General features: G+C 41.1%; 2 protein-coding genes across 3 annotated transcripts; both read right to left on the reverse strand.

Moving 5' to 3' along the window:
• Positions 1-1,725: 1,725 nt before the first annotated feature.
• LOC131575180 (ovalbumin-like) lies at positions 1,726-6,668 on the reverse strand. The gene is made up of 7 exons (XM_058830241.1): positions 6,501-6,668; positions 5,816-5,866; positions 5,146-5,274; positions 4,387-4,504; positions 3,567-3,709; positions 3,238-3,393; positions 1,726-2,121 (listed from the first exon to the last, which is right to left on the reverse strand). Exons 1-7 carry the CDS (start codon positions 6,666-6,668, stop codon positions 1,726-1,728), a joined length of 1,161 nt encoding a protein of 386 aa, XP_058686224.1.
• A 13,445-nt stretch (positions 6,669-20,113) lies between these two features.
• Positions 20,114-24,637, reverse strand: LOC131575179 (ovalbumin-related protein Y-like). 2 transcript variants are annotated; one of them, XM_058830240.1, is made up of 7 exons: positions 24,461-24,637; positions 23,749-23,807; positions 23,027-23,162; positions 22,157-22,274; positions 21,778-21,920; positions 21,292-21,447; positions 20,114-20,515 (listed from the first exon to the last, which is right to left on the reverse strand). In XM_058830240.1, the coding sequence occupies exons 1-7, from the start codon at positions 24,626-24,628 to the stop codon at positions 20,114-20,116; spliced, it is 1,182 nt and encodes a 393-aa protein (XP_058686223.1). In that variant the 5' UTR covers positions 24,629-24,637. The 2 variants fall into 2 exon arrangements, with proteins under 2 accessions (XP_058686223.1, XP_058686222.1); XM_058830239.1 differs by having other exon boundaries at positions 23,027-23,155; positions 23,757-23,807; positions 24,461-24,628.
• Positions 24,638-24,962: the final 325 nt, after the last annotated feature.

Here is a 24,962-nt window from a genome sequence, read left to right on the forward strand (position 1 = left end):
TGAGGCAATGCTGTGTCTCAGTGGCATGTGGATTCTGCACCTATCCAGCTGCCTTCCAGACTGCTTATCAACTGCTGTTTCAGAGAAACTGGATGAATCATGTTTTGTGCAGCAATTATTATATCTGACTAGTTTGAGTGGAGGGAGTATGGGTCACACAGGTCCCTTCCTGGCATTCTATCTTAGCCCTCAGAGTTATGAGAGACTCAATCCTCACCTCTCTGAAATCAATGAACCAACTCAAACAGAAAAATCACAGAAACATAGAATATTTCAAGTTGGAAGGGACTCATAAGGATCATTAAGTCCAACTCCCTGCTCCTCACAGAACTATCTATAAATAAAGCATATGACTAAGAGCATTGACCTGATGCTCCTTGAACTCTAACAGGCATGGCACCATGACCACTTCCCTGGGAAAGCCTGTTCCAGTGACCAACCCTCTGGATGAAGAAACTTTTCCTGATGTCCAATCCTGATACATACCATTTCCTCATGCCCTTGCTGGTTACCAGACAGAGAACAGCACCTCCACCTCCCCTGCCCCCAGTGAGGAAGTTGTAGGCTGAGATGAGATCACGCCTCAGCCTTCTCTCCTCCAAGCTGAACAAGCCAAGTGACCTCAGACACTCTTTGTAAGTTTTGACCTTGAGAGCTTTCACCATTTCAGTCCCCCTCTTCTGCACACACTCTCAGAGTGTGATGTTCTTCTTACATTGTGGCACCCAGAACTGCCCCCAGCACTGGAGGTGAGGCTGCTCCAGCTCAGAGCAGAGCAGGACAATCCCCTCCCTTTCCCGGCTGGCCATGCTGTGCCCCCAGGACAGGGTTGGCCTTTCTGGCTGCCAATGCACTGCTGACTCGTGTTCAACTGGCCATCCACCCAAAGCCCTAGATTTGTACACATAACTAGGATTACCCTGTCCCATGTACATTCAAAATACTCCAAATTAAAAGCTTTTGCTTAAATAAGTTTTTATTATGATTATAGGAGCAAAAGTATACATCCACAAGACCCATTATATACAGGGATAGGATACATAGAGAAAATTTGAATAGTGACCTGCCATGCTTGGTCATGATGATTGATCCAAAAAGGCTTAAGAAGAAATATGAATTATAAGATTCCTATAATGCATCTTTAGAAAGTGAGGAAGAGCCTTGCAGTATCAGGGGTAAGAATAAAAATCTATTGCATTGTCAGAGTAGGTATAGTTGGAAGTAGTTTAGAGCTTAGTCTAGGAAATTTTGAGTGACTTATTCCACAGGAGTCACCACAAAATTGGTCTGTAAAGAAAACTGGCTCAGTTACAAGACCGCATTTTTTTCCCGAAACAAGTGATGTGTTTTTTCAGTGTGATGATTCAGCACTATTATTGTTAAATTGAACCAGGAACATCTCTGCTAATGCTCATACTTTCTTTGGGTCAGATTTTCATTCCCTTAATTCTTCATCTATGAGTTAATAATAATACTAAGCAGAAAGGAAGGGCAAAAGGTCTCTGCTTTCCTGGCAAAATTTCTCTGCCTTAACCTCTTTTTCTTTTCTTTTCTTTTCTTTTTTTTTGTTTTCTTTTTCTTTTTTTTTTTTTTTTTTTTTATATAAAGCCTTCTGGTTTTAGAAAATATGGATAAAAGAGAAAGTTTGTGTTTCTTTTTACCCTTGATACTGCAGCACTTTGCGTCTTGCTGTGAGGGACAGAAACTCTTTCAGCTTTCCTCTCTTTAAGGGGAAAAGCATCTGCCAAAGAACAAGATGCTGTCACTTGGGTTGTGCTTGATGAAGAAGAGGAAAGGGTGATCAGCCCTAATCTCTTCAGAGACACTTGTGTCATCTACCCCAGCTCCTGATGGGCGTACCACCTTACTGCCTGCTTCATAAATCTCCACAAATGCCTCATGGAATGCTCCAGACACCTTCAGGCTCTCTGCTGAAGAGATACCAGAGAGATTGGCTGATGAGCTGAACAGGTCGGTGATACCCAAGGATTTTAAGACAGATGTGAGGTTATATTTCTCCTCAATCTTCATGCGGGGAAGATAGACTTTAATTTTCCTCTCCTCCATCTTACTAGAACTGGTCCATTCCTTGAGATTTTCAGGGGTGATTGCAGTCTCAAGCTGCAGGGAAACAAACAAATTAGATCTCTGGGATGAGAGCACAACTTCTTTTGTAGAAATGCACTACCATTTGTGTGGTTTTATTCTTAAACTGATTGCTCTTGTTATGGTGTATTTTTCTGGGTATATATGGATGAATGTGTCTAGAAGAGGAAAGCAAACCATGATTCTCTTCTCTGTCCTGCTTCCTATTTCTTTAATAAGCTCACTGCCAATTAATAGTCTTAATTAGATGGGTACTCAGCAAATTTCCCACAACTCTTGACCTATTTATCTTCTTTTCTTCAGAAATATATTCCAAAAGTCATTCTGTGCTTGAGTTGTAAGCTCTATCAACATTTAAGACTTCCAGGTAAGTGTTAATGGTTTTACTAATATCTGAAGTATCCAGAGGCATTTGAACACAGCTAAATTTCTTCAGTAATAACTGATAGCTCATTTATTACTGAAGAAATTTATCTCATTTCAAGTTAGTCTTTATTTTTATAATTTTATATTTTATAATTTGAGTTACTGCACAATCATTTCAATTAACTCAGATTTATTGCGTAACTCTTCAAATTGCATTCCTGCTAATGGCTATATTATTTTCATATCAACAGTAATATGTCGTGTATTTTTACTTTAATTAATTGCTTTAACCAGTCCAGTACTCATGTTCAATTTTTAGATATTTAATTTTTGAAGGTATGAAGGAAGCATGTTGAAGGCTGTTAAATCATTCAATAATTACAAATACTCAAGCTAACATGAACTTCCCGGTGAATTCCTCAGTACGCAGAAATTGAGATATAAAAGCTTTGGAGCTCAAGCTGCTGGAGTAACAGCTGCTTATCTGAGAAGAATCTGTTCTACAGTGACAAAAATTTAACCCAGTAAAGCAGTTGCTTAGCAATCCATCCTCAGCACAAACTTTAGAGACACACATAGAGACTTTAGAGCTTTAGAGCACAAACATAGGGACAGCTGTGTGCCTCTATGCAACAATCTCATGCTGCCAATATTCAGATCTGTGGTAGGGATGTGCTTTAAGATAACTTTAATGTGGAGAACTTCTTTGCACCTAAAATCTCACTGTGTTTATGATTCTCTGAAACCCAGCTGCCAGGGCCATACCTGCTCCAGGCCAGAGATGTCATCAGGCAACAGCACCCACAGGCTCAGCCGACCACTGGCATATGGAAGCTCCAGGATCCTACATTTCTCAGAAGGGATCTCTGCCACTTTAAATGTACCAGTCTGAGACATCATCTTCACAGGTTTGCTTTCTTGCTGCAAAGTCAAAGAGAATAATATTTTTTTCCCTAAGATTATTCCTAGAGTGTAGAAATACCTATTTATGGTTAAAGCTGATAATTGCTCTTTTTCAGGAAGATTGTACAGCAACATGTCTACTCCATAAATTCTAGAAGATGACACCTTTAAAATGATGTATGCTCACAAACCTCAGTAATTCTGAAAGGAACTGTCTGGGTATCTTCTTCCTTAAATGCTTTCTCCCACAATCCTTTGAAGTAGATGGCACTGACCAGGATCATATCAGTTTGTGAACTCACGGAGCTTGGTTGAAGGATATTTTTGATTGTCCCTTTCAAAATGCATAAGAAAAGAGAACATGTATGTATATAACATCTGCATATAACACATCTTTCTTGGCAATTACAAGGTTAAATGGAGGGTAAAGAATTTGTGGGAAGGAGGGAGAAGGGCAGGGACATTGATTTGGTTTTGTAGCTGTTATCTTGTAGTTCCAATGTTGATTTGCTTACTGCTGTTGGCAATGGCTGTTGTTTCTCTCCTTATGAAGAAATACAGAGAGATATATGATCCAGAGATTTACTTGGTTCAGAATTAGTATATTTTGTGACAACAGGAAGAACCATTGAAACCTTTTATTCTAGGATGGTCTCCCAACCAAACATTTAATACTTTTTGCATCAAACAAAAGTTGAAACATTGGTGTAAAAAAAATTGTCAATGTGTAAAAAGCATATTTTAGTGCTGTCCCTTTTAGCAGGACTGGAAGTATTACATATCGACAAAGCCTTTGCAGATAGAGAGAGTCCTCTAACGGGGGTGTGTGTGTGAGGAAAAAAAAAATTTTTTAGATGATAGTTCTGTATCTGGGAACTGATCTACCATCCAGAAAAAGGAGCAGATGGAGAGGTGTTGGTTTTTCATCACCTGATTTAAATGGTCTCACATGTTGTTCAAATGTGGTGGCAGTAGGGAAAATACCTATGCTGATATTTGACTTCCTCTTACCATTTGTCTGACTTTCAACCCAGGAATTTATGAGCTTTCTGGATTTTTCTGCAGCTGTTTGAAAGCTGATAGATTCCAAACCTCCCTTGTACAGTTCCTTCACACATTGTATGTATTCCTGCAAAGAAAGAGTATGCCATTTTCAGTTCAGAATGTCAAAACATTTTGCAGATGTAAAAGGCAAGAATTATGATAAATCTGCTTATTGAGGCTAATCAGTAAGCCATGAGCTAGTTCATAAGCATCTTAAGATTTGACATGCACTGTTTCAAGCAAGACTATATGCCTACATTTTTAAAAAATATTTTCCAGAAATTAGTTTAATTTAAAAACAACATTCATTTCAGTTAAGTACGGGTTTATTTTTCTCTTTGTGCACTTTAAATTTTTTTTTGCAATGGTATTCTCCTTGAATTTGAAATTAAATGTTCCTTTCAATTGAAAACCTTGGAATATTTTTGAGAACCTGAAGTTATTTTTAAGGTTTGTTTTGCAAGTTGAGAAGAGTTGGAATTATCTCTTGCCAACAAAAATTACCTTTATTAATTATGCCTTGACTTGATTGGATCTTTATTGTACTTTGCACAAACATCTTTTTAGCTAGTCACATTTTTTCTCAAGAAGGATTAGGGCTGTGATAGAGAGAATCTTTCCATGTGGAAGAAAGTTTCTTTACCAGAACCTGGACTTTTGACAGTGCTTTTTGCATTACAGAAAGTTACAGTTTTGACATTCAGATCAGATCTTAGAGCAACTCACCGGCAGAATTGGGTATTTCTCTTCAGCATAAAGTCTGCTGGCAATGCTGATCGAATAATTGTCACTTGGTTTGGTGATTTGGGTGAAGATGTCCTTAAGTGAAGTGTGGATGCTCACAGATGTGCCACACTGATTGACATGAATACACATAAAATATACAGATGTTGTTATCCTAATTTTAATGATGACTAGGTATTTCATACTATATGAAAGGAGTAGAGTAGTTCAGATGCTTCTGCTTACAAAACTGTTCATCCTATGCTGATGTAGTATATGCAATTCAGTGCTTGTTTTCTACTATAATTTCCTCATACCATTCTTGGAGGGGCTTTTAATTACCTGCTACAGTAGTCTAGCTCCAGCAGATGAGTTCCCAACCAGTCTTGTTTAACCACTAGCACCAGCTACTTGGCCTAATCATACAAATATCTATAATTTCCCCCTATTGGCCCAATAATATGGTGATGGGTTTCATTTTATGCTTGCTCTGAATTCTCTGTTTCCCGCCTTCTCTGTTCATTCATATGAATGAAGTGTTTCCCCAAATACTGGATGAGGAGCACTAGCTACAGATTGGAGTAGGGCTGGAACTGCTATGAGACTGCTTTATCTGATAGATTTTGCTCCCAGGAGAAACTGACATAGAGAAGGGATGAAATTTTTTCTGTACCTGAGATTCAGTGCTCTCTCCAAATCCTGGGATTTTATCAAGGTGGATAGCCTGTAATTAAGAATAACAGTAGTTGGAATAACTGGTATGACAAGAAAAAGGTTATGCAACTGAGATTAACACATAATGTTTTAAGGAAACCTGTTGACTAACTGAGAATGACTCAAAAGGTGCAATCTATCTGTGCCATCTCTGAATAGCCATGCCTACTGTTGCCTGCTTAGATGATCCTTTTTTCTATTGAACATCTAGAATTCAGCTCCTGTGTGTGCTACCAATAATACCAACCTTCTTATATGTAACAAGCCAGCCACTCTCTGTGAAGACAGTGAGAGCTGTAGGAAACACATGAAACGCCTTGCAGTCTGGGGATATGTTTTAGCTCTTTCCCTACAGATTTTTGTCTCCTTTCCGTATTCCAAAAGAAGGGTCACTGGAATGGCTTTTTGTCTTTGAGAATTCTACTGCTAAACTATGATAAAATTTAAATCCAGTCTCAAGCTTTCAGGCTGATGCATTTGTTTAACACTGGAATTTCAGGTGGCCATAGCTTTTGATAATCCTGGATCCATGTTATGGTAACTTGGGATCCACATTTTTTAGTCTCTGAGAGGCATTATCATGTAATTGAGGGCTGTGGCTCTCTTGAGTAGCAGGAGGATTTAAATCCTAAATGTAGTCTCACCTTTTCTATCTGAGCCTTGGTGTTATCTTTTGCACCTATGTAGACCATGGAGAGGGTTGAAATGATGAGCAGAGGGGAGTAGCAGACATTCTCCTGGACACTCTGGCTTCTCAGCTCCCTGAATATGTCACAGCAAACTTCTGTGCTCACTGGACCGATGGAGCCCATTGTGCAGCAGTATTGCCTGGAGCAAAGAGCAGAAGCACAATAACAATGTCATGATGGGAACAGCATACACACACAGCGCATGCACTTTAATAGGAGTTTTCAGGCTATAAGATATAAACAAGTAATTTGGAAATCATTCTATGTTAACATGTCTATTTCTATACTCACCACTTGTGCATGTTAGAAACTGTTTTCACAAATCTGTTTCCTTCTGCATTTCTACACGTTTACCTTTTTGTAACAGTTCCTCAGAACTCTGGAATCTGTATGTGTTTTCTGTTTACCTTTTCAAAGCAGTCAGACAACAATTGTTTCTACTTATTTTCGTTCACTGAAGGCTACAATTCCTTAGTACTTTGTAGTAGCTTGATGAAAAAAAGAAAATATTATCTCTTTCATATACATGCAAAGCTGGAAATTTATGTGCAAATTACATTTCCGTTTGGTCTAAGTCTGGAGAGATATGGGTAAAAGCAGAGGTTAGCTATTTTTATTTTCTAAAAATAAGTAGGTGTAGTAAAGTATCTATTTGTTGCACAGTACTTACTGTCAGTAGATCTTCAGAGGTCTGTAGCTTACCCTAGTAATGGGCAGGCAATATAATTCATTTAAGTTCACCTAATCTAGGAGCAAGACTGATGCACAAAATTCATGTTTCATTGTATTGTGCTTTCAAAAGTAGCTTGCTTTGCTTAAATATGCTATGTTTTCTCAGACTATAACCTGTCTGAGAAATTAAATTGTTGTTTTTCAAAATCCAGCCCTTTATGTAGGAATTAAATGCTAGGATCTCAATTTCTCTTTGTAGTGTTCAACTCTACCAAAGTGTTTTGTGACTGGCCTCTTGGATATACACATACAGACATACACATACTTCTCTCACTTTCCTTTCTGTACACATCTTCCAATTTAAAAGTTATTTTAAAATTGTACATCTCTCCACCCACGTACCTTTTTATGTTGTCTTTTGTTTACCAATTGTATTTTTCAGGAATGCAACTTCTAGGGAAATTTCACACTAAATCGGCAAATTCACAGAACACCACAATTGAGCTCTCAATGCACTCTTTCGAACCAGAGGTCAAGCAAGAAAACTTATTACTTGTCTGTCAAAATCAATCTTAAAAAATACTGAATGGGAAGATAAAATGTTCTGACATAAAATCATGTTTTGAGCACAAAATAATATTTTGAGCACACAGAATAACTTTAAAAATCTCCTCAAAACCACAAATATTCAGATTTTGCACATAATAAGATAGCGTAGAATGCATATACACGGGTGAGATTTGTAGAGGGTATCATGGAAATATTCTGCCCTGAAAAATATCAAACAAAAGACAATTTCTCTCTTTTTAAGTTTAGTCAGAAACAAGAAATAATTCAGTGAAAAGGTAAATTTTCATGGAGAAATGCTTACCTTCAAGTTTCAGCACCAAAGACAATACAGCTTTCCAACTGTATGTGGGTATACTGGCTGAGCCCTTGGGAATTTATACAGTCTGAGTTGTGACCCACCCATTGCTGTCCTTCAGAAGTTTGACTTCTGACACCATAAAAATAAATTAATGGTATAAGGTCAGGTTTTTGTTTCAATGGGTTTGATTGAAGAGAGATCAAATATTAGTATTTTATTCTGAATAACAGTGCTTTCCACCAGTACATCAGGACCATTGGGCTGGAGAAAAGGCTGGGAAATTTGCAGCTAGATACTGGAATGGCAGTGAAAACAAAAAATGTGAAAACCCTACTGATGTCGCACATAATTAGCAGTTATTAGTCAGTACATCAGTAATTAGTCAGTTTGTTACTATGGTTGTAGTAATAGACTAGAACTCTCTTTCTGTTAGTACTTTCTGAATGTTCAAAATGCATGCTAGAGAGGAGAGAGGACAGGATTTAGCCTTTTATACTCCTAAAAATATTGGGAAAATAAAGTAGAGTGCATGTGACAAAACCAATTGAGATAAAAGTCAAAAACAGGAACATTTTCTTTGAGAAGCTGGAATATTTATAAAAGATCTTTCTATGAGTTAGGTTTTATAGCAATGTATTTTATTCTCAGGGGTTAACAGCAAATCATAAAACTCTAGATAAAGTAAAAAACAGTTCCAAATATATTTCTGTATGGACTTGCCTTGTATCTCTCAGATCTTCCCTAAGTAACTTAATAGTCTGACAGATGATGGAGGCACTGTGAAATCCAGATAGAGGAATGTTCATGGTCTGTGGGACAATTATAATACACAATAGCAAATATATTTTAGTTATAAATGCATTTCACTTATAAAAGCTATTGTTCTGTATTGAAATAATAGAATGAACAAACAGTTAAGAAATCATTCTGACCTCTGCAAAGCACTGTGTGATTACTAAAAGCATGGGGAGAAGGGGGGGGGGGGGGGGGGGAGGGAAGGCAGGAGGAGGATCCCAAAGTCTGTACAACATAATTCTTTAGAACATATGGGGCATAACTGTGATCTCTATTAAGAAGAGTAGGCTCCTGTATTGCTGTCAAAAGCTTAGGCAGTGCAGTGTTCTTTGCCTCAGTCTGCTTCCTCTTGTGAAAATAAATGTGCCATATAAATCTACATTCCCCTTGATGAGTTGCTGTCTGTCAGTGTGTAGCTCAGGAGGTGAGGTGAGGTGGTAACATGAACATCAGGAGAGGTAGAAGTGCTTTCTGGCGCCAGGTAGCCAAAAGAAGATCTGACATATGATTAAGAGAGGTGGGAGGTGTGCCCGGACCCCAAGTCACAGGGCATGTATCACACATTGGTTTCCTGTTAAGCTTTGTGCCCACAAAATAATGATTATCAGTCATCCTTCTAAGATGATGATGAAAAAGCTGAAGTGGACATGCCAAAGTGGGCATATGGCAGCTATGCTGAGCTAGGAGGAGCTGTGAACTCCCTCGAGGGTCTTAGAAAGATATCTGCATAGACAAGAGAGCTCAGCAATCACCAAATGTATGAAATTTAACAAGAGCAAGTGCAAGATGCAGTGATCCTCATTGCAAGTACAGACTGGGGATGAGACGTTTGAAACAGTCCTGCATAAGGAGATCTGCAGGTTTGGGTTGATGGCAAGTTGAATCTGAGTCAACAGTGTGTCCTGGTAGCCAAAAGGACCAACCACATACTGGGGTGCATCAGGTTCAGCATCACCAGCTGGTTGAGGGAGGTGATTGACCCTGCCAGTGGCAGGGGGCATCTTTAATGTCCCTTGAAACCCAAACTATGCTATGATTCTATGATTTTCCACTCTACTCTGTGCTGATGTGGCCTCACCTCGAGTCCTGTGTGCAGCTTTGGGCACCTCAATGTAAGAAGGACATCACACTATAAGAGTGTGCACAGAGGAGTGACAAAGAGGACAGAGGAGAGTGAGAGGCCTCAAGGACAAGAAGAGGAGGGTGAAGGGTGACCTCATGTCAGCCTACAACTTCCTTAATGGGTGCAGTGGAGGGGGAGGTGCTGCTCTCCTCTCTCTGGTGAGCTGTGATGGACCACAAGGAAATGGAATGAAGCTGCATCAAGAGAAGCTCAGATTGGACACTGGGAAAAAGTTCTTCATCCAGAGGAGTCACACCCTGAAACAGGCTCCCTAGGGAAGTGGTCACAGCATCCAGTGTGTCAGAGTTCAGTGAGTGTCTGGACAATGCTCTTAGTCATGGTTTATTTGTAGGTAGTCCTGCAAGGATCAGAGAGCTGAACTCAATGATCCTCATAGTTCCCTTCCAATTTGAGATACTCCATGATTCTTCAAACTTGTGTGTCTTCACTTAATAAGCTGTTTTCTCACATTGTTTGTAGTATATCTCAGATTTATGCCACAATTTTCACTCTTTACCCCTTTTTTGTTCAGGGCCACTTTGTGTCCGCAAGGGTTTAGTTCTGCTTCCACCACACTGGTCTTCCATTGCTGCATGTAAGAGTTGGTCAGTGCATTTAACTCAGTGAAATCTGCCTTTCAAATGTCCTCCAACACTCTCTGCTAAACAACCATGATTCCCATTCCCTTAGTCTGGTTGATCACTCATGAATTACAGAAGTGTCCAGACCTGTATCACAAGTCCAGCTCATCATATATGGCCTGAATTTTAGGACCTACAAACATATTCAGGAAGCAACTGCACTTTTGTTAGTGATCTTTTTTTTTCCACACCATCACAATGCAAGAATAGAATAAAAATTATCCCTGTGGTTTTTTATATCTGGTGAGATATAAAACTTGGCTTCTGTGTAGTATCCTGGTTCCAGATCTTCAGGGCAGCTTTGTATGCATTTAATATAGAGGCTTTTTCCATGAGGTATACAAAAAAATCATGCTTTCTCTCCAAGAATTGGTGTTTCAGGTTCAAAACACACCCACAATAAGCAAATATATGGAGGATAATAAACTCTGCTGTGATAATGTTTGATAAAGGCAGGCTGTGTTCTTTTATGAGGAGTCTGGTGTGGTTTTCTGTGCTCAGACTGGGAATTAATGCAAGGCCAGTTTTAAGCAACAGAATATACCCATGAGCAAATGAAGATCAGAGCAGACCATCAGCATAGCATCAACACGTAAAGGTCTCGTACAGTCTGCTTGACATGAGGTCTAGAGTAAGGAAACCTTCCTGCACTTGGAAGACTACCTGGGACAACTGTCCAGCACAGCTGTGCAAAGCAGTACAAACAGTTCAGTCACACATCCTTGTTTGACAATGCTTGTCCCAAGAAAGAGGTCAGCTAAGGCTCGGTTGCCCTTTCCTCTGTCAGGCATTTCATTGTGGAGCTGTCCCTAAACCAACACTCTTGAGTACCTGAGCTTTGGACAACTGACAATGTAAAAGGTACTTCTACAAAAGGATATGAAGTCCAGGTTAGCTCACAGAACAAAGCCTGTCATCCAATCACAAAAATCTACCCAGAACTCAGGATTGTGTTCTGGTTTTGTTCCTGCTCTTTTGCCAATAGAAGGGAACATATTAATTGTGTTTTGTTTGTCTGCATTCCGCATTGTGACTCTAGAAGTGGCTTTCAATCAGGGACAGAGGCAAGCATTCACAGAGAGATTTACTGATTGCAGCTGACTGTCTAGCTTGTTATCATTGCAAACCTAGATGCTGCAGCTATCAATGATGGTTTCTCTCTTCATTGTTCTGTGGTTCTGTTTTTTCCCCATTACAAAGCAAATTAATTATCTGGTCAAGCTCCTTCAGACAGGTGCCCATAGCCCACCTGGCACCTTTCTGCAACAGCTCTATGCCACTGGAGATGTGCACTGTGGCCTGCAGTGCTTCCTTGATCCCTCACAGACTGTGACCAGGCATTTGTAATTGCTCTTAATTGTCATTGCGATATCCCATATGACATCTTACATCCCTTTATTAATTTCAACTTGACACAGGCTTAGACTTCATTGTAGAGATGATGATTTCTTACTGCTCTCCCATGGATTTCTTACTGCTCCCCCTGACATAGGTTGATGTGACCTTCATGGCATAATTTTCAATGATCACATCCCACAGGTTGGATAGGAGTCTTTGACTCAGATCTTGAAAAACATCCTCACTGTGGCTGAATGAGTTTTAGCCTCACATACATGCAAAGCCTTTGCCTTGCTTCCACACGTGCCACATATATTTCTGTGGAAGCAACATGTCTCTGATGATAAAGGTGCCTTCATTCTGTCCAAGATCAAATGCAAAAAGCAAGTGTACAGGAGTTGAAAGCAAGGAGAGTCCACCAGGCAGGAGTATAGAAACTTTCACCATGCATGCAGGGATGGAACCTGAAAAGCAAAAATTGTGCTGTAAGGAAAATTGACAAGGGATGTGAAGGACAGTAAGAAAAGTTTCTTTAGGTAGAACAGAAAAATGAAGACTAAAGAAAAGTCAGGAAGATTGGAGAAGATTCCTGATGATTTGGAAAAGTGACTAATTTTCAGAAAGAAAAAGGAGGAGAATTGAGGAGACTACAGGTCTCTGTGGTCACTGAGAAGAAGTAGTGCACTGCTGAAGGCACTAAGGATTAGTACTCATTATGATCTGTGTCAAGACACAGTCTCTAAAATTCTGCTTAAAATACTATTTATTACAGCTAACACTGAAATGAAAAAGAGGATAATATATATAATTTTTATTGTCACTCACTACAACTACCTCAAAGGAGGTTGTAGCCAGGTGAGGATCAGCCTCTTCTCCCAAGTAACTAGGAATAGGACAAGAGGACACACTCTTAAGCTTCACCAGGGGAGATTTAGGTTTGACATTAGGAAGAAATTCTTCACAGAAAAGGTGATTGGACATTGGAATGGGCTGCCCAGGGAGCTGGTTGAGCCACCATACCTGGAGGAGTTTAAGAAAAGACTGGTTATGGTCTAGTGCCATGGTCTAGTTGACATGGTGGTCTTAGGCCATAGGTTGGACTTGATTATCTCAAAGGTCTTTTCCAACCTAGTTGATGCTATGATTCTGTGATATTCCCTTAGCTGCAGGTAACCCCGCTGTGCAGCACTGGAAAGATCACCAGTCAAGGAATGGCATCCATGGAGATGACACTTGGTGTTCACTGACACTTTGGTCTTTAGAGCTCTTGCAGGAATTTTTAAAGAAGAAAACAATTAATTTCTTCTGAGAAACAAGTTCACATGAAAACTTGCTGCTTCACTTCATGATAAATGCAAGGATGCAGGGGATGCAGTCACTCATGCCAAGTGGGAGCTATCTACAGGTTCCTCCCTTCTGACTTGCACGCAAAGTTCATGCTGCAGCCCAGGGCAATGTGCAGGACAGCACAGGTTGGAGAGCCAACCTCCACATTCAGCAAGCTCAGGCCTGTGCCTTCTCCTGTCAAGTACTATGTGGGTCACTAACGCCCTGGTGTACAGTCGTATTCAAGCTCAAATCCCTGCAGAAGGCTTCCAAGCAAAGCCTCTGAGGAACATTTTGAGACACATGAAGGTCCTGAAAAACATCATTGGCATCTAGGATGTGACAGCTTGTTGTATGAACAAAGGGAGAGCAGATGATATTGTACACCTGACTTTAGTAAGGCCTTCAGGATGATCTCCCAGAATATCCTTGTAGTCAAATTGGAAAGCTATAGGCTGAGTAAGCAGGCAATATTTTGGGTGGAAAATTGTCTCTATGAGAGAAGCAGCAGGAGCAGGGCTGCTCCATGAGGACAGTGAGCTGGGCCAAGAGTCAGCCTCCAGAGAGGACAGTGCCCTCACTCTTGGGTGCCACACCACATTATGTGACCACAGGGAAGCAGAACCAAATGTCAGTAACAGGGTCCATCAACATCCATGGACACAGCAAGAGAACCAGGGCCATGGTCTGTTTCCAGAGCCTAGGGTTAGGGAGCAATGAGAGCTGGTTGCTGCCTGTGGAATGGGAGGCTCAGTGACAAGGGCCCAGCCCCATAGCACCTGAGCAAGGGAAACAGGACAGACCCAGCAAGGGTGACAGGTCCAACCAAGCCTTCAGAACATGAGGCAATATAAGTGACAGGGCATGTCCAAAACAAGTGAGGGCTGCAGTCAGATCCAGTGACTACCAGGCAGGTCAGTAGTGACAGAGTAGGCTCAAGCTCAAGCCAGGAAATGAGTGCACAAGTTGGTCTCAAGAGGGCCCATGGCCAAGCAGGGCAGGACTGAGGGGAACAGACCAGCCCCTGATGTGGTGTCACTGAGGCACACTGATGGCCTGGGGCGGGGTGGATTGCATGGGATCCTGGGCTCTGGGCAGGTGGTAGAGGCCCCATGGAAGATCAAGGCCACTGAGGGCTTCTAGGGCCTTCAGGGCTTGGACCAGCAGCCTCCCCCCTGAGGTCAGCATGCCCTTGCTCCTTAGGGAGACTTGCACTTGGGAGGGACTCACTTCAGTGTCCCCATGGCTGTAGGGGGTTAGGGGGCTGTTTTGGGGGACACAGGGCTGGGACAGGGGCAGTGGATATGAAATGGACATGGCACAAGAGGTTGGGAACTGAGTGGGATGATCAGACCACCCCAACAGGCCCAAGGCTGGTAAGGAACAAGCCAAGAAAGATGGTCTGGCTGGGTGGAAGGAGGCTCACTCAGGAGCCTGGCTCTAAGTAATTAGTGGGTGCTTTGTGGAGATCAGGAATGTTTATAAGGACAAGGCCCTGTGTGACCTGAGACCCAGGCTCCTCGGTGCTCGGAAGAGGGCTCAGGGAGGACTGAGCTCACTGTCAGGAAGCAGCAAAGGCCAGCTTTTCCCAAGGAAAACCCAAGGAACGAACCAGGAGGTAAGGGGGATGCCACAGCTAGATGATGCCTCACCAGCCAGGGCTCAGCAGCTGAGCAGAGCAGTCCTGGAGATCACAGGCAGTCTGGATCATTAGGCGACGTCATGGCTATGAGGCAGGTGCAAAGACAACATTGACCACAAAGTCAATTCACACAGCAGAGGTAGGTCCAGGTCCAGTGATCACAAGGCAAGGCCAAGGTCACATTAGGAGTCCTTGGCCAGGAATGGGCACAGCTGTGTTTGAACTGGGAGACTGACACACCACTGATGTAATACAGATGGGAACTGAAAGTCCAGCACTTACCTTAGAGCTCCTGGGATCACAGGTGTGGGAGAGACTCCAGGTATGGCTGAGCAGGACTATTAAAAATTTGTTAGTGCACTCAGAGCTCTGTCATACACTTACGAGCAAAAGAGATGGGCCTGGAGACAAGGCTACAAGGCTTAGGACTGAGATCTGTCAGGAGGTAGAACTGGAGACAGGAACCTGCAGTGTACTTCAGCACTCTGTCTAGGCTGAAACCGGCTTCTCTTGGACAACAGCTTCAACTTGTGGAGTTTCATTTAATTTCTTGCTGATTGACATTAAATTTTTGTTGTTTATTTGGGAGCTGACAAAATCAATGTAACAAACTATAAAACAGACCTTTCATCCTGCTTCCCCACATTTCTCTTCAATACAAAAGGTCTCTTATGCTTAGTAGTTTCAGCTTCCTTGTTACACTCAGTGCTCACCAGTCCCTTTGGTGAAGCAGCAAGCAGTGGAAGAGGCTGTGATTGGTGTATGACTGTTTATATCTTCCAGATGTTGCTGCTCACTTTTATCCTGTGCTCTATTCTGCTTCAGGAGCTGCAGTTCCACAGGGATGTCCTTGCTTCAGCATCAGTCACCTGCAGGCAGCAGTCCCTCAGGAGTATCACTGCCCTGGCATGAGCTGCCTGTGGCTGCAGTGCCCCAGAGGTGACTCCCAAGAGTGTGCCTTCAGCTGTGCTCTTAATAACATCCCCTTCTTATTAACATCCTCATGTCTTCTCCCTTTTTTTTTTTCTCCAAACACATCTCTCACATGTCTCTGTCCACTCTCTCTTAATTACACTTGAGCAGAGGTGCTGTATGCTCCTCTGACTGGCATACCGTGAGTTCTTTTCATTCATTACAAGGTTTGCTGCAACTGGCCAAGGGCAGTTCATGTCCTCCTCTCACAAATGGTTCCCTAGTGTCCAATACAGGCTCCAGACCCATCTGCAGAGGGTGTTGAGGAAATCTGCTGAAGCTGGTAGTGCTTTCAGGGTCCTAACACTGGCTGTTGTCAGTCCTGGAACTTAAATAGCTGGTGGTATTTTCTATATATTTATTACCTCTCAATCGATTTATCTTCCATGGGTTTTTTTTCCAGTTTCCCTTTAAAATCATGTGAAATTTTATCATCTTCTTCATTCTTTGACCATTAATTCCATCATTCAGCTGTTTGTTGTCAGCTACCTCTATGTGCTGGGGTTTTAAAACTGCTTTCTACTAACCTCTTTTAATACCATTAAGTTCCTGTGTCGAAGATATACTGAATAGGCAGCCCCTGTCACTGCCTACATAAGACTCAGGACTTCAGAAACCTCTAGCCTTGAGATTATCCCTCTCATAAGAGTTTGACTGTGTGGGACATGCAAAGCAGCTTCCAAGCCGTGAATCAGGGCACTGTTTGTGGCAGAGCTGTGAGATGCCTCCATGGGAGTCTACATCCCTCTCACTCAAGAGAAGAATTTAAGTGGAGTCTCTTGACAGGTCCTTGCTGGTTTGCATGCCTTTGCCTGGGCATGAACGTCAGCAAGATGGACGCTGCAAGTGTTCATTTTGGACACTAGTAAGAAAATTATTAAAGTGTATTTTATTAGAAATTACATGAGAGGGGGAAAGGAGAGAGCACAGACAATTTCATGTCCCTTCTAGTGGTCAGATCCCAAAGTGGTGCAGCATTGGATGGATCTTTATTGAGGGAACAGCACACTGCATATCCCATGAATGCAGATGTTCACTGGTGGTGTGATCTTGACACTTTTATACGTATGTTCTGTTTATCATTTCTACTGATGAAAGAAAGTATACTAACACAGAAAAATGTGGCTTCACTTCAAGATAAAGACAAGGATATGCCAGCAGCATCATCACAGGGTGCCAGTTTGGGACCATCTGTGAGGTCCTGCACTTCCTTTAGAGACAATGGTTAAAGCACAAGCCTGGTAAATCTTGTGCCTTCAGCCATGGATTTGGTTTGCTTAGGAGACTGTAGCCCTCTCTCACAAGTCATATATGGAGAGGGATATGGAATGATCTCAGAAATTTGTATTCCCAAAAGGGCAGGGAAGATATGTCACATCCAACCCTTCTCCAAATGACATGAGAAGGAAAGGCACACTCAGTTCGCACAGCATTTCAAATGCTGTCCTGTGCGTGTGTCTGATTTTGTTCCACAGACCCCTGGCAGTACTGTAAATCCAGAAGAACGTGGGATGTAGTGAAAATGGAGTGTAGTGAATGGGCAGATGACAGTTTATTGACATACCAGCTTCAGTGATGCTGCCAGGGAGCAACAAGAACTGTAGGACAATACCTAGACTTTGAGGGAGCTGGGATTCGTGTTATTAAATTCTTGCTGGACTTCATATCTGCGAAGCAGCAGGCAGTGTTTGCTCTCCACACAGCTGCTCTTCCCTCATCCCTTTGTAACACCCTCCACACTGGTCTTTTCAGAATTGCTTCCCATGGGAGCTGCAGCAGCCACACTGACCAAGGCAGTGCCTTTGCAGAGGGTCCTGCCAGCCCAGACCAACAACACACAGGGGCAGTACTGGGCCCAGCCCAGGGGTATGGATCTTATCCAGCCTTGCTGAATCTGCACTTTTACCTCTGATTTTAGCCTCTTTTTGGAGGATGGTTTCTCTTTCATAAACAAAACAGCTCTATACATTCTATAGTGTTTGACCATGATCTTTTTTCCAGGACACAGACATCTTAAAATGTCTGATTTTTCACCAAATAATATTTCTGTCTTTTTCTTCAAAAATGGCTGGGTTTCAAGCCCAGTGCCACCAGTCTACATTTTCACTGTATTGATCATAATTATCTGCTTGCAAAAAAATTAAGAACAAAATTGGAACCTACATTAAGCTCCCAAAACTAGTTTTCAACAGTCTGTCAGAAGACTTGAGGCATCATTTTGTATCCCTAGTGACACCTAATGGCCCAATGTAAAATGAGCCAAATACTTCTGTTTCTCAGTGAGGACATTAGGTGGACCTCTCATACATCGTTTTAAGAAACCATTTACCATTTCATTACCATTGATTTTCTCCATTTATTTTCTTTAAAATAATCATCAAGCAAAGGAGCAAATAAACAATATAATAGTTATTTTTTTATATTTGTGTTATATAATTCAATAAATATTAATTTCATTTTCACCTAGAAAGCGCAGAGTGACAATGCTTGTTTCAGTTTAATAACAGATTTATAACTGTATATAAACTTTCACCCTCTGCCCCTTAGAACAGTATTTTATATATTCTGCCTTTTTTTGTTTGTTTGTTTTAGTTGTAGCAAAACTCTGTTTACTGCTTTAGGCTAGAAGAGAAGCAGAACATGATATGCACAGTAAACCTTGAAATTGCATGTATAAAAAGAAGTACTTTTTTGCTTGAATACTTGTGTTAACTGTGTCTAATCCCTTATAACTGTCTTGGGAAGACCAGTATTTGCAACTCTCCCATAGGCTTCACAGCAGCCAAAAAGATATGTTTTCCTGTAGTCATCATTTCAAGTTATATTTAATCCTGACTTCAAAAATGTTTGAGATAGCTCCAAATGCTGCCAAGCGTTTCCCTTTTTTAAGCACTTTTAAAGTACTGTGATTTGCAGTTCTGCACGTGTATGCCAGCAGAAGGAGGATTGCTTAAGTCAGTGATTAACACTAATAAGTCTTTCAATTGAATAAACTGTAACCTGAAGAACCTTCCCCCTAAAGACTCCAAAATAGAAAATAATGTCTCTAGGGGATTATGTTATCAAAAGTCAGTAACAAAGATTTCCTTGTGTGGTTCTTGTGGGAATTAGACAGCTGAAGTAGTCCACCTTTTAAGAGAAATACGTTTTTCATGTTTTTCAAGCTGTATCTCTTAGACATTTCCTCAATGTATTTACTGACAATAATTAGAGGAAATCTTTTAAAACTATCTGGAAATACAACAGCAGATTAAAATAAACTGAGTTATTTGATATGTCATATGGAGATGAGCACAAGGTAAAAATAGGAGCTGTAGGGCTTACCTTGCTTAAACTCAGAATTTTAGAAAAAAAAAAGTTAGGCTCTTTAATGACTTCATATATAGGTACATTTTGGTTTTGAAAGTAGAATCTAAATCCTAGTCTGAACCCCTTCACAACCATGACCCACTCTATCACATATTTTGGTTGTGTGCTACTGTAACCCAAAACAGGTAGAGACATGTTTAGTTTGCAATGCTTTTATTAGAATAAATAGAAGGACCAACAGTTGCCATTCACAAAGTCAATGACATATGCCAGGAATGAAGATGGGAAACAGTCAGGAAGGTGGTATGTTTGGAGATGATGATTTAAGAAGAAGTGGTAAACTTTCTGTATGCCCCCTCAAAACAAGAGACCTTAGCCTTACCATATGTGCAACACAAAGAAATACAAATGCAATACTCAAAGAAGAATGATTTGCTAAAATTAAGAATTTTGTCTGCAAGTTGTCCAGGCATCAATTCAAGGATGGTTGCCCAAGGAGTTCAACAGAAAGGAACAGGATTATTCTAAAAGCTGTGTTTATTTCAGAGAACTCCTATAGAAGAAACAGACTCAATATCTGTGTCAGAATCTCTCACAAGAATCAAAACACTGGTCCCGAGTCTTAAGTTGTTCAGTCACGAGGGAAAATATTTCTAAGCTACCTCTTGTAAGTTCTCATTTATTCCTGGATATAAGTCCTAAGTACAACTTGTGTAACAGAAATATCTGCACCCAAAGATCTGAAAAGTCACACACTTCTTCAGGAATATCTCTCTAGGTATTGATGGCTTTCCACTTAGAGATAGTGAAGAGATATTATACTAGAGTAAAGCAGGTCTGTTTCTTAGGGTAGGCAAGCATTATTTCCAGCCCTTTTTCTCCTTAGGGAGAACAATATCTACCAAAGAGGAGGATCATGTCGCTTGGATTGTGTTTGATGAAGAAAAGGAATGGGTGGTCAGCCCTGAACTCTTCAACCTCAGAGGACTGTTGGATCTCTCCGGTTACAACCTCTGAGCCACCTGCCTCAGTGCCCTCTTCAGTGACTTCCACGTATGCCTGGTGGATGGCCTCAGATATCCTCAGGCTCTCTGCTGAAGAGATGCCAGAGAGGTTGGCTGAGGGGCTGAACAGGTCGGTCATACCCAAGGATGTCAAGACAGATGTGAGGTTATATTTCTCCTCAATCTTCATACGTGGGAGGTACACTCTCACCCTCTTCTTTTCCATCACTTTGGGACTGGTCCACTCCATGAGTTTTTCATAGCTGATTTTGTTCTCCAGCTGCAAAGAGAGGCAGGAAAGTAAATATCTGAGACAAAAATTCAACGACCTTCAAAGCTGTGTTTTTACCACCTGTTACAGACCTTGTCCATTTACTTTATGCACACAACAGAACTGGTGCTTGTTCTTAAACACACTTGTTTTTCCTGTGTGCTTCCTCCTGACTATGGAGCCTATATCATCTGTCAGTCTTGAGGAAGCTCCTCAAAGGTTTTTCATCTGAAAATTTCTTTATCAGATCAAGTCTATTTGTGTAAAAATACAGTTTTTGAAAACATCAAATCAAATTGGCCCTAAAACTGTTCATCTTGGAAGATATTTTATTGATCCCTTTCCTCAACTTTATTCCTTTCTAATATTACTTTTCTCATTTTCCTTTTAGTCGGCATTTGGAATGCTTTATTCATCACTTGCATTTTTTATTTCCCCTAGGATAAACTTTTTTCCTTTAGCAAACATTTGAAATCACTCACAGGGATAAAAAAATACTGCTACTTTGCCTGCTTCTGATACCCAATGGAGCTTGGTGCATATAGCAACATCCTCTTCTGCAGGGCTGCAGCAACACTACAATGCTTTACCTTTGTTTTATAAAACTGAGCTCAGGACTCTCCTAAGAGGCTCTGCCTGAGCACCTGGACAGATTTTGTGCTCCCCTGCCTGCCCAATACAGCCATAGGGTGGGAAGCTGGGATGTCAATGGACAGCAAAGGGTCTGACAGCAGCCAAGCCCCACTGAAGTCATAATTCTTCTGCTTGCTCTGCCAGGGCCATACCTGTGCCAGGCCAGAGATGTCATCAGGCAGCAGCACCAACAGGCTCAGCTCTCCACTGGTGTACGGAAGCTCCAAGATCTTAATTTTGTCTTCAGCCACTCTTGCCACTTTGAAGGTGTTGTTCTGACGCATCATTTGCACTGTTCTGCTCTCTTGCTGCAAAAACAAAAATGAGATGATGTGATGTGGGAGCAGCAATCTTTTTCTTTGGTCAGACAAATGTACTTTGAAAGGACAGGACTCAATCTTCAATCATGCTGCCTTTGAGAAGAACTGTGTCTTCATTTTCCTCTCTTGCCTGCTTGTGTGACCTGGAATCCTGGTCAGACACACATCTTGCAAACACTACTTGTCGTTAGGCCCAGGCACTGACAATGAGGGACTCAGCTATATCACCCAACCTGTGACAGGTATTTGTAACACCCAAACTTCTGGCTGTGTGAGCCAACAGATGCCCTGGCCAGAACTGTGTCTGTACCCTCCTACCTCAGTCACGTTGAAAGGCTCTTCCTCAGTGTCTTCTTTTTTGAATGCAGTTTTCCATATCCCTTTGAAGTAAATGACATTCACAAAGACCAGCGCAGTATTGAGATCAATAGAGTCTGACACAATGAGGTCTTGGATACGTCCTTTAAGAAAGAGACAGGGCAGAGATAAGACAAGCTGTAAGGTACAGCTCCTCTGGTGTGCACAAATCTTGGCAATGTTGGGGTGAGCGTGGGGGTTGGGGAGTTTCATTTTCATAGCAATAAGCAACCAGCTCTTGCTTGACCCACCTTTTCTGAAGATTGTGAGGAGAGGAAGACAAGTATATAGTTTATGGTAGGTGAGGGAAAATACCTGCTACTCATTTTTCAGTCCTTACCATTTGTCTCTTTTTCCACCCAGGAATTGATGATCTGTCTTGCTTCCTCTGCAGCTGTTTTGAAGTCAGCTTCTTCCAGCTCTGCCCTGTAGAATTTCTGTGCACACTTTATGTATTCCTGTAAGCAGAAGGTTTACAGTTGTCAGATGAGAACTTGGAATTACATGGATGTGTAAAGCAAGACTGTGAAATAAAGCAGAATGTTTTAAGGAACAGGGAATGTTTACTCCTGGGTTTGAACATGTCAGACACTGAACATGTCAGTCACAGCTGTCTTCCTGTAACTGAATCTTAAAGCTGTACAAGAAAGACTGCTTCACATATATTGGTCTGGCACTTTTTGATGAGACAGGGTTCTAAGTTAAAATTTTGATACATTTACTTTGTTTTACCAAAATAGCCTCGGTTTAACAAACATTTCTAAGGACAGAAAATGTTTGTCTCCTTCTCTTTGTGTTCACTCTTTAGAGTTTTGAATATTGTGTTCTCACATTCTTAGATTTGAAAAGCAAAGCTTCTTTTCACTAGGAAAACTAGTGACAACTTCAGTTTTCATTATTTCAAGTAATAAAGCTTATTTAATTTCCCTTAAAAGTTAACATTTTTCATTAAAAGACATTTTTCTAGTAAATTAACAGCAATCTTGATTACTCCCTGTGATTTTCAATATAGGCTACTTTATGCGATTATATTTTTGCCTTCATCTGATAGGCACAGAAAGGTCCAAACTCATTCTGTACCAGTTCTCCTGATGGCTCACAAGCATCTCTTCATCAGCAGAGTGGGCTACTGTTGGTGGTGCATCTCTAGGGCAGAGTCACAGGGGATTTACAGGAAATCTCATGGGAGTCAGTTCACAGTATAACTCACCTGAAGAATAGGGTATGTTTTTTCGATATAGAGTCTGTCAGCAATCCTGAGTGAGTAAGTAGCATTTTGCCGGCCGATGTCTGAGAGAAGATCCTTGAATGATTTGTGGATGTACTCAGCAGTGCCACACTGAGGTGATGACATGAGAAAAGAAGATAGATTGCATAAGGAAATAGGATCCTAAAGTATTGTCCCTTTCAGTTAAGAGTGATGCCACAGGGCAGCCTCCCCCACAGACTGTCACCTTTGGGACAGACAGTGCTGTGGTGGTGGTGCGTGGAACTGGCAAGTTCATCCTTGTCAAGACAAATCCCCTGAAATGTGCTTTTTGAAAGATGCAGTTGAGTTCCTGTCACTGAGACTTCTGGACTCTGCTCAGCATCTTCCTGCCCAGCTGAAAATCAAACTGCTGTACCCTGGCTCTAGGTACTGAGCCCTCTTCACTCATCCTGCAGCAGCACTTGCCTGGGAAGACACCCTGGTGCCCAAAGCATTCTTCCCACACCATTACTTGTTCTGGTGCAAGATAAGCAACCTGCTGTCTTTCTATGTTATTTAAAATACAGGTTAATCACACCCTCCCTCCTTCCCTCCACAGATCCCCTTGGTTTGAGGCCATTACTGTAGTTTTTGTCAGGGTCTGAAACTGCCAGGAGGAGAGGCAGAAAAGTTCTACTTTCATTCTGAGGAGAGAATAAGACAGATGGGAAGATTAAGTTATTTTCTCTACCTGGGAGTCAGAAATGTCTCTATCTCCTGTAACATTATCAAAGTGAAGAACCTGCAAGAGAAAATACCAGTGGTAGAAATGAGAAGCATGATCAAAAATAATGTGAATTTGAGATTTACACATGTTGCTTGTGTAAAAAAACCTGTTGGCTCAGGAAAAAAAAGATGCTGAGAAAATAGATTAACTAAAAATTTACAGGTGAGCTTGCAACAGGTCTATTCCCTCTGTGACCTTTTTGGAAACTGTAAATACTTTGCTTAGATTATATTTTTTTTCTAGTGAATGTATAGAAATTAATTGAGTTGCATATTATGTATTGCTAAAATTATAAAAATATTCTGTCTTCCTGTCTTTCTGGGATTTATCTTTTATATGTATATTGAAAAAGAAAATCTGATTACATCATTTGTAACTTGTCAGAATTTAAAATTCTTAAAATTGCCGGAGTGGTAATGTATTTTGCTATTGTTCCTGAGATTATTTTTTAAGTTTAAGTCAACTGCCTGTTATGTTGAAAATATACTCTAGTATTTTCTATATATAACTCTTGATTCAGTTCTCCATTTTGTGACGTTGGCTTAGTTCTTGTGCACTGAAACAGGTGAGAACCTCATCAGTGGATAATATTTTTTCAGTAATGTTACTGAGAAGGGACAAGTAGCACAAGTAGAGGTCACTTCACTAAGTAAAGGTAAGTAACTTACCTTCTCCATCTGGGACTGAGTTTTACCCCTTGCTCCCATGTACACCAGGGCCAGGGTTGAAAGCATGCTCAGGGAGGAAAAGAGCACATTGTCATTGCTGCGGTGAAGTTTCACCTCTTTGAATACGTCAAGACAAAATTCTGCATTTGCTGCACTGATGGAGCCCATTGTGAAATCCCTGTTGTCTGAAGGAAACAGAAAGGGTCTGACTTACTGTGGTGAAATAGGTCAATTGTAAAACAAAAAATTCAGTGCACATGAACCCCAAACTTAGTGCACAGGGATTTTTTAGCAGACAGAAGCAATGGCATGGATTTAAAAGGCAGACATGCTTTTGGATTCATGAGCAATCAAAGTCATGGACATCTGCCAGCTGTGCATTGGCTGGTGAAAGAAGAAAACACAGACTAGAAAATACAGTACTTTGAAGTCTAATGCAACAGTACAGTGTTTATGACACTTTTAACTTAAGGTCTCAAGGATCTTCAAGCAATTTGTTTCC

This window comes from Poecile atricapillus, chromosome 2, assembly GCF_030490865.1.
Source record: "Poecile atricapillus isolate bPoeAtr1 chromosome 2, bPoeAtr1.hap1, whole genome shotgun sequence".
Taxonomy (NCBI): domain Eukaryota; kingdom Metazoa; phylum Chordata; class Aves; order Passeriformes; family Paridae; genus Poecile; species Poecile atricapillus.

What these genes read in the sequence shown, in the direction of transcription:
- LOC131575180 (XM_058830241.1), bottom strand. Translation starts at nt 6,668, where the DNA reads ATGGGCTCCATCGGTCCAGTGAGCACAGAAGTTTGCTGTGACATATTC. An exon ending in CCAAGGCTCAGATAGAAAAG is followed by an intron (nt 5,867 to 6,500) that starts GTGAGACTACAT and finishes TCTTAATTACAG; the next exon opens with GCTATCCACCTTGATAAAAT. An exon ending in GGTTGAAAGTCAGACAAATG is followed by an intron (nt 3,710 to 4,386) that starts GTAAGAGGAAGT and finishes GCATTTTGAAAG; the next exon opens with GGACAATCAAAAATATCCTT.
- LOC131575179 (XM_058830240.1), bottom strand. Translation starts at nt 24,628, where the DNA reads ATGGGCTCCATCAGTGCAGCAAATGCAGAATTTTGTCTTGACGTATTC. An exon ending in TCTGACTCCCAGGTAGAGAA is followed by an intron (nt 23,163 to 23,748) that starts AATAACTTAATC and finishes TCTCATGTCATC; the next exon opens with ACCTCAGTGTGGCACTGCTG. An exon ending in GGTGGAAAAAGAGACAAATG is followed by an intron (nt 21,921 to 22,156) that starts GTAAGGACTGAA and finishes TCTTTCTTAAAG; the next exon opens with GACGTATCCAAGACCTCATT.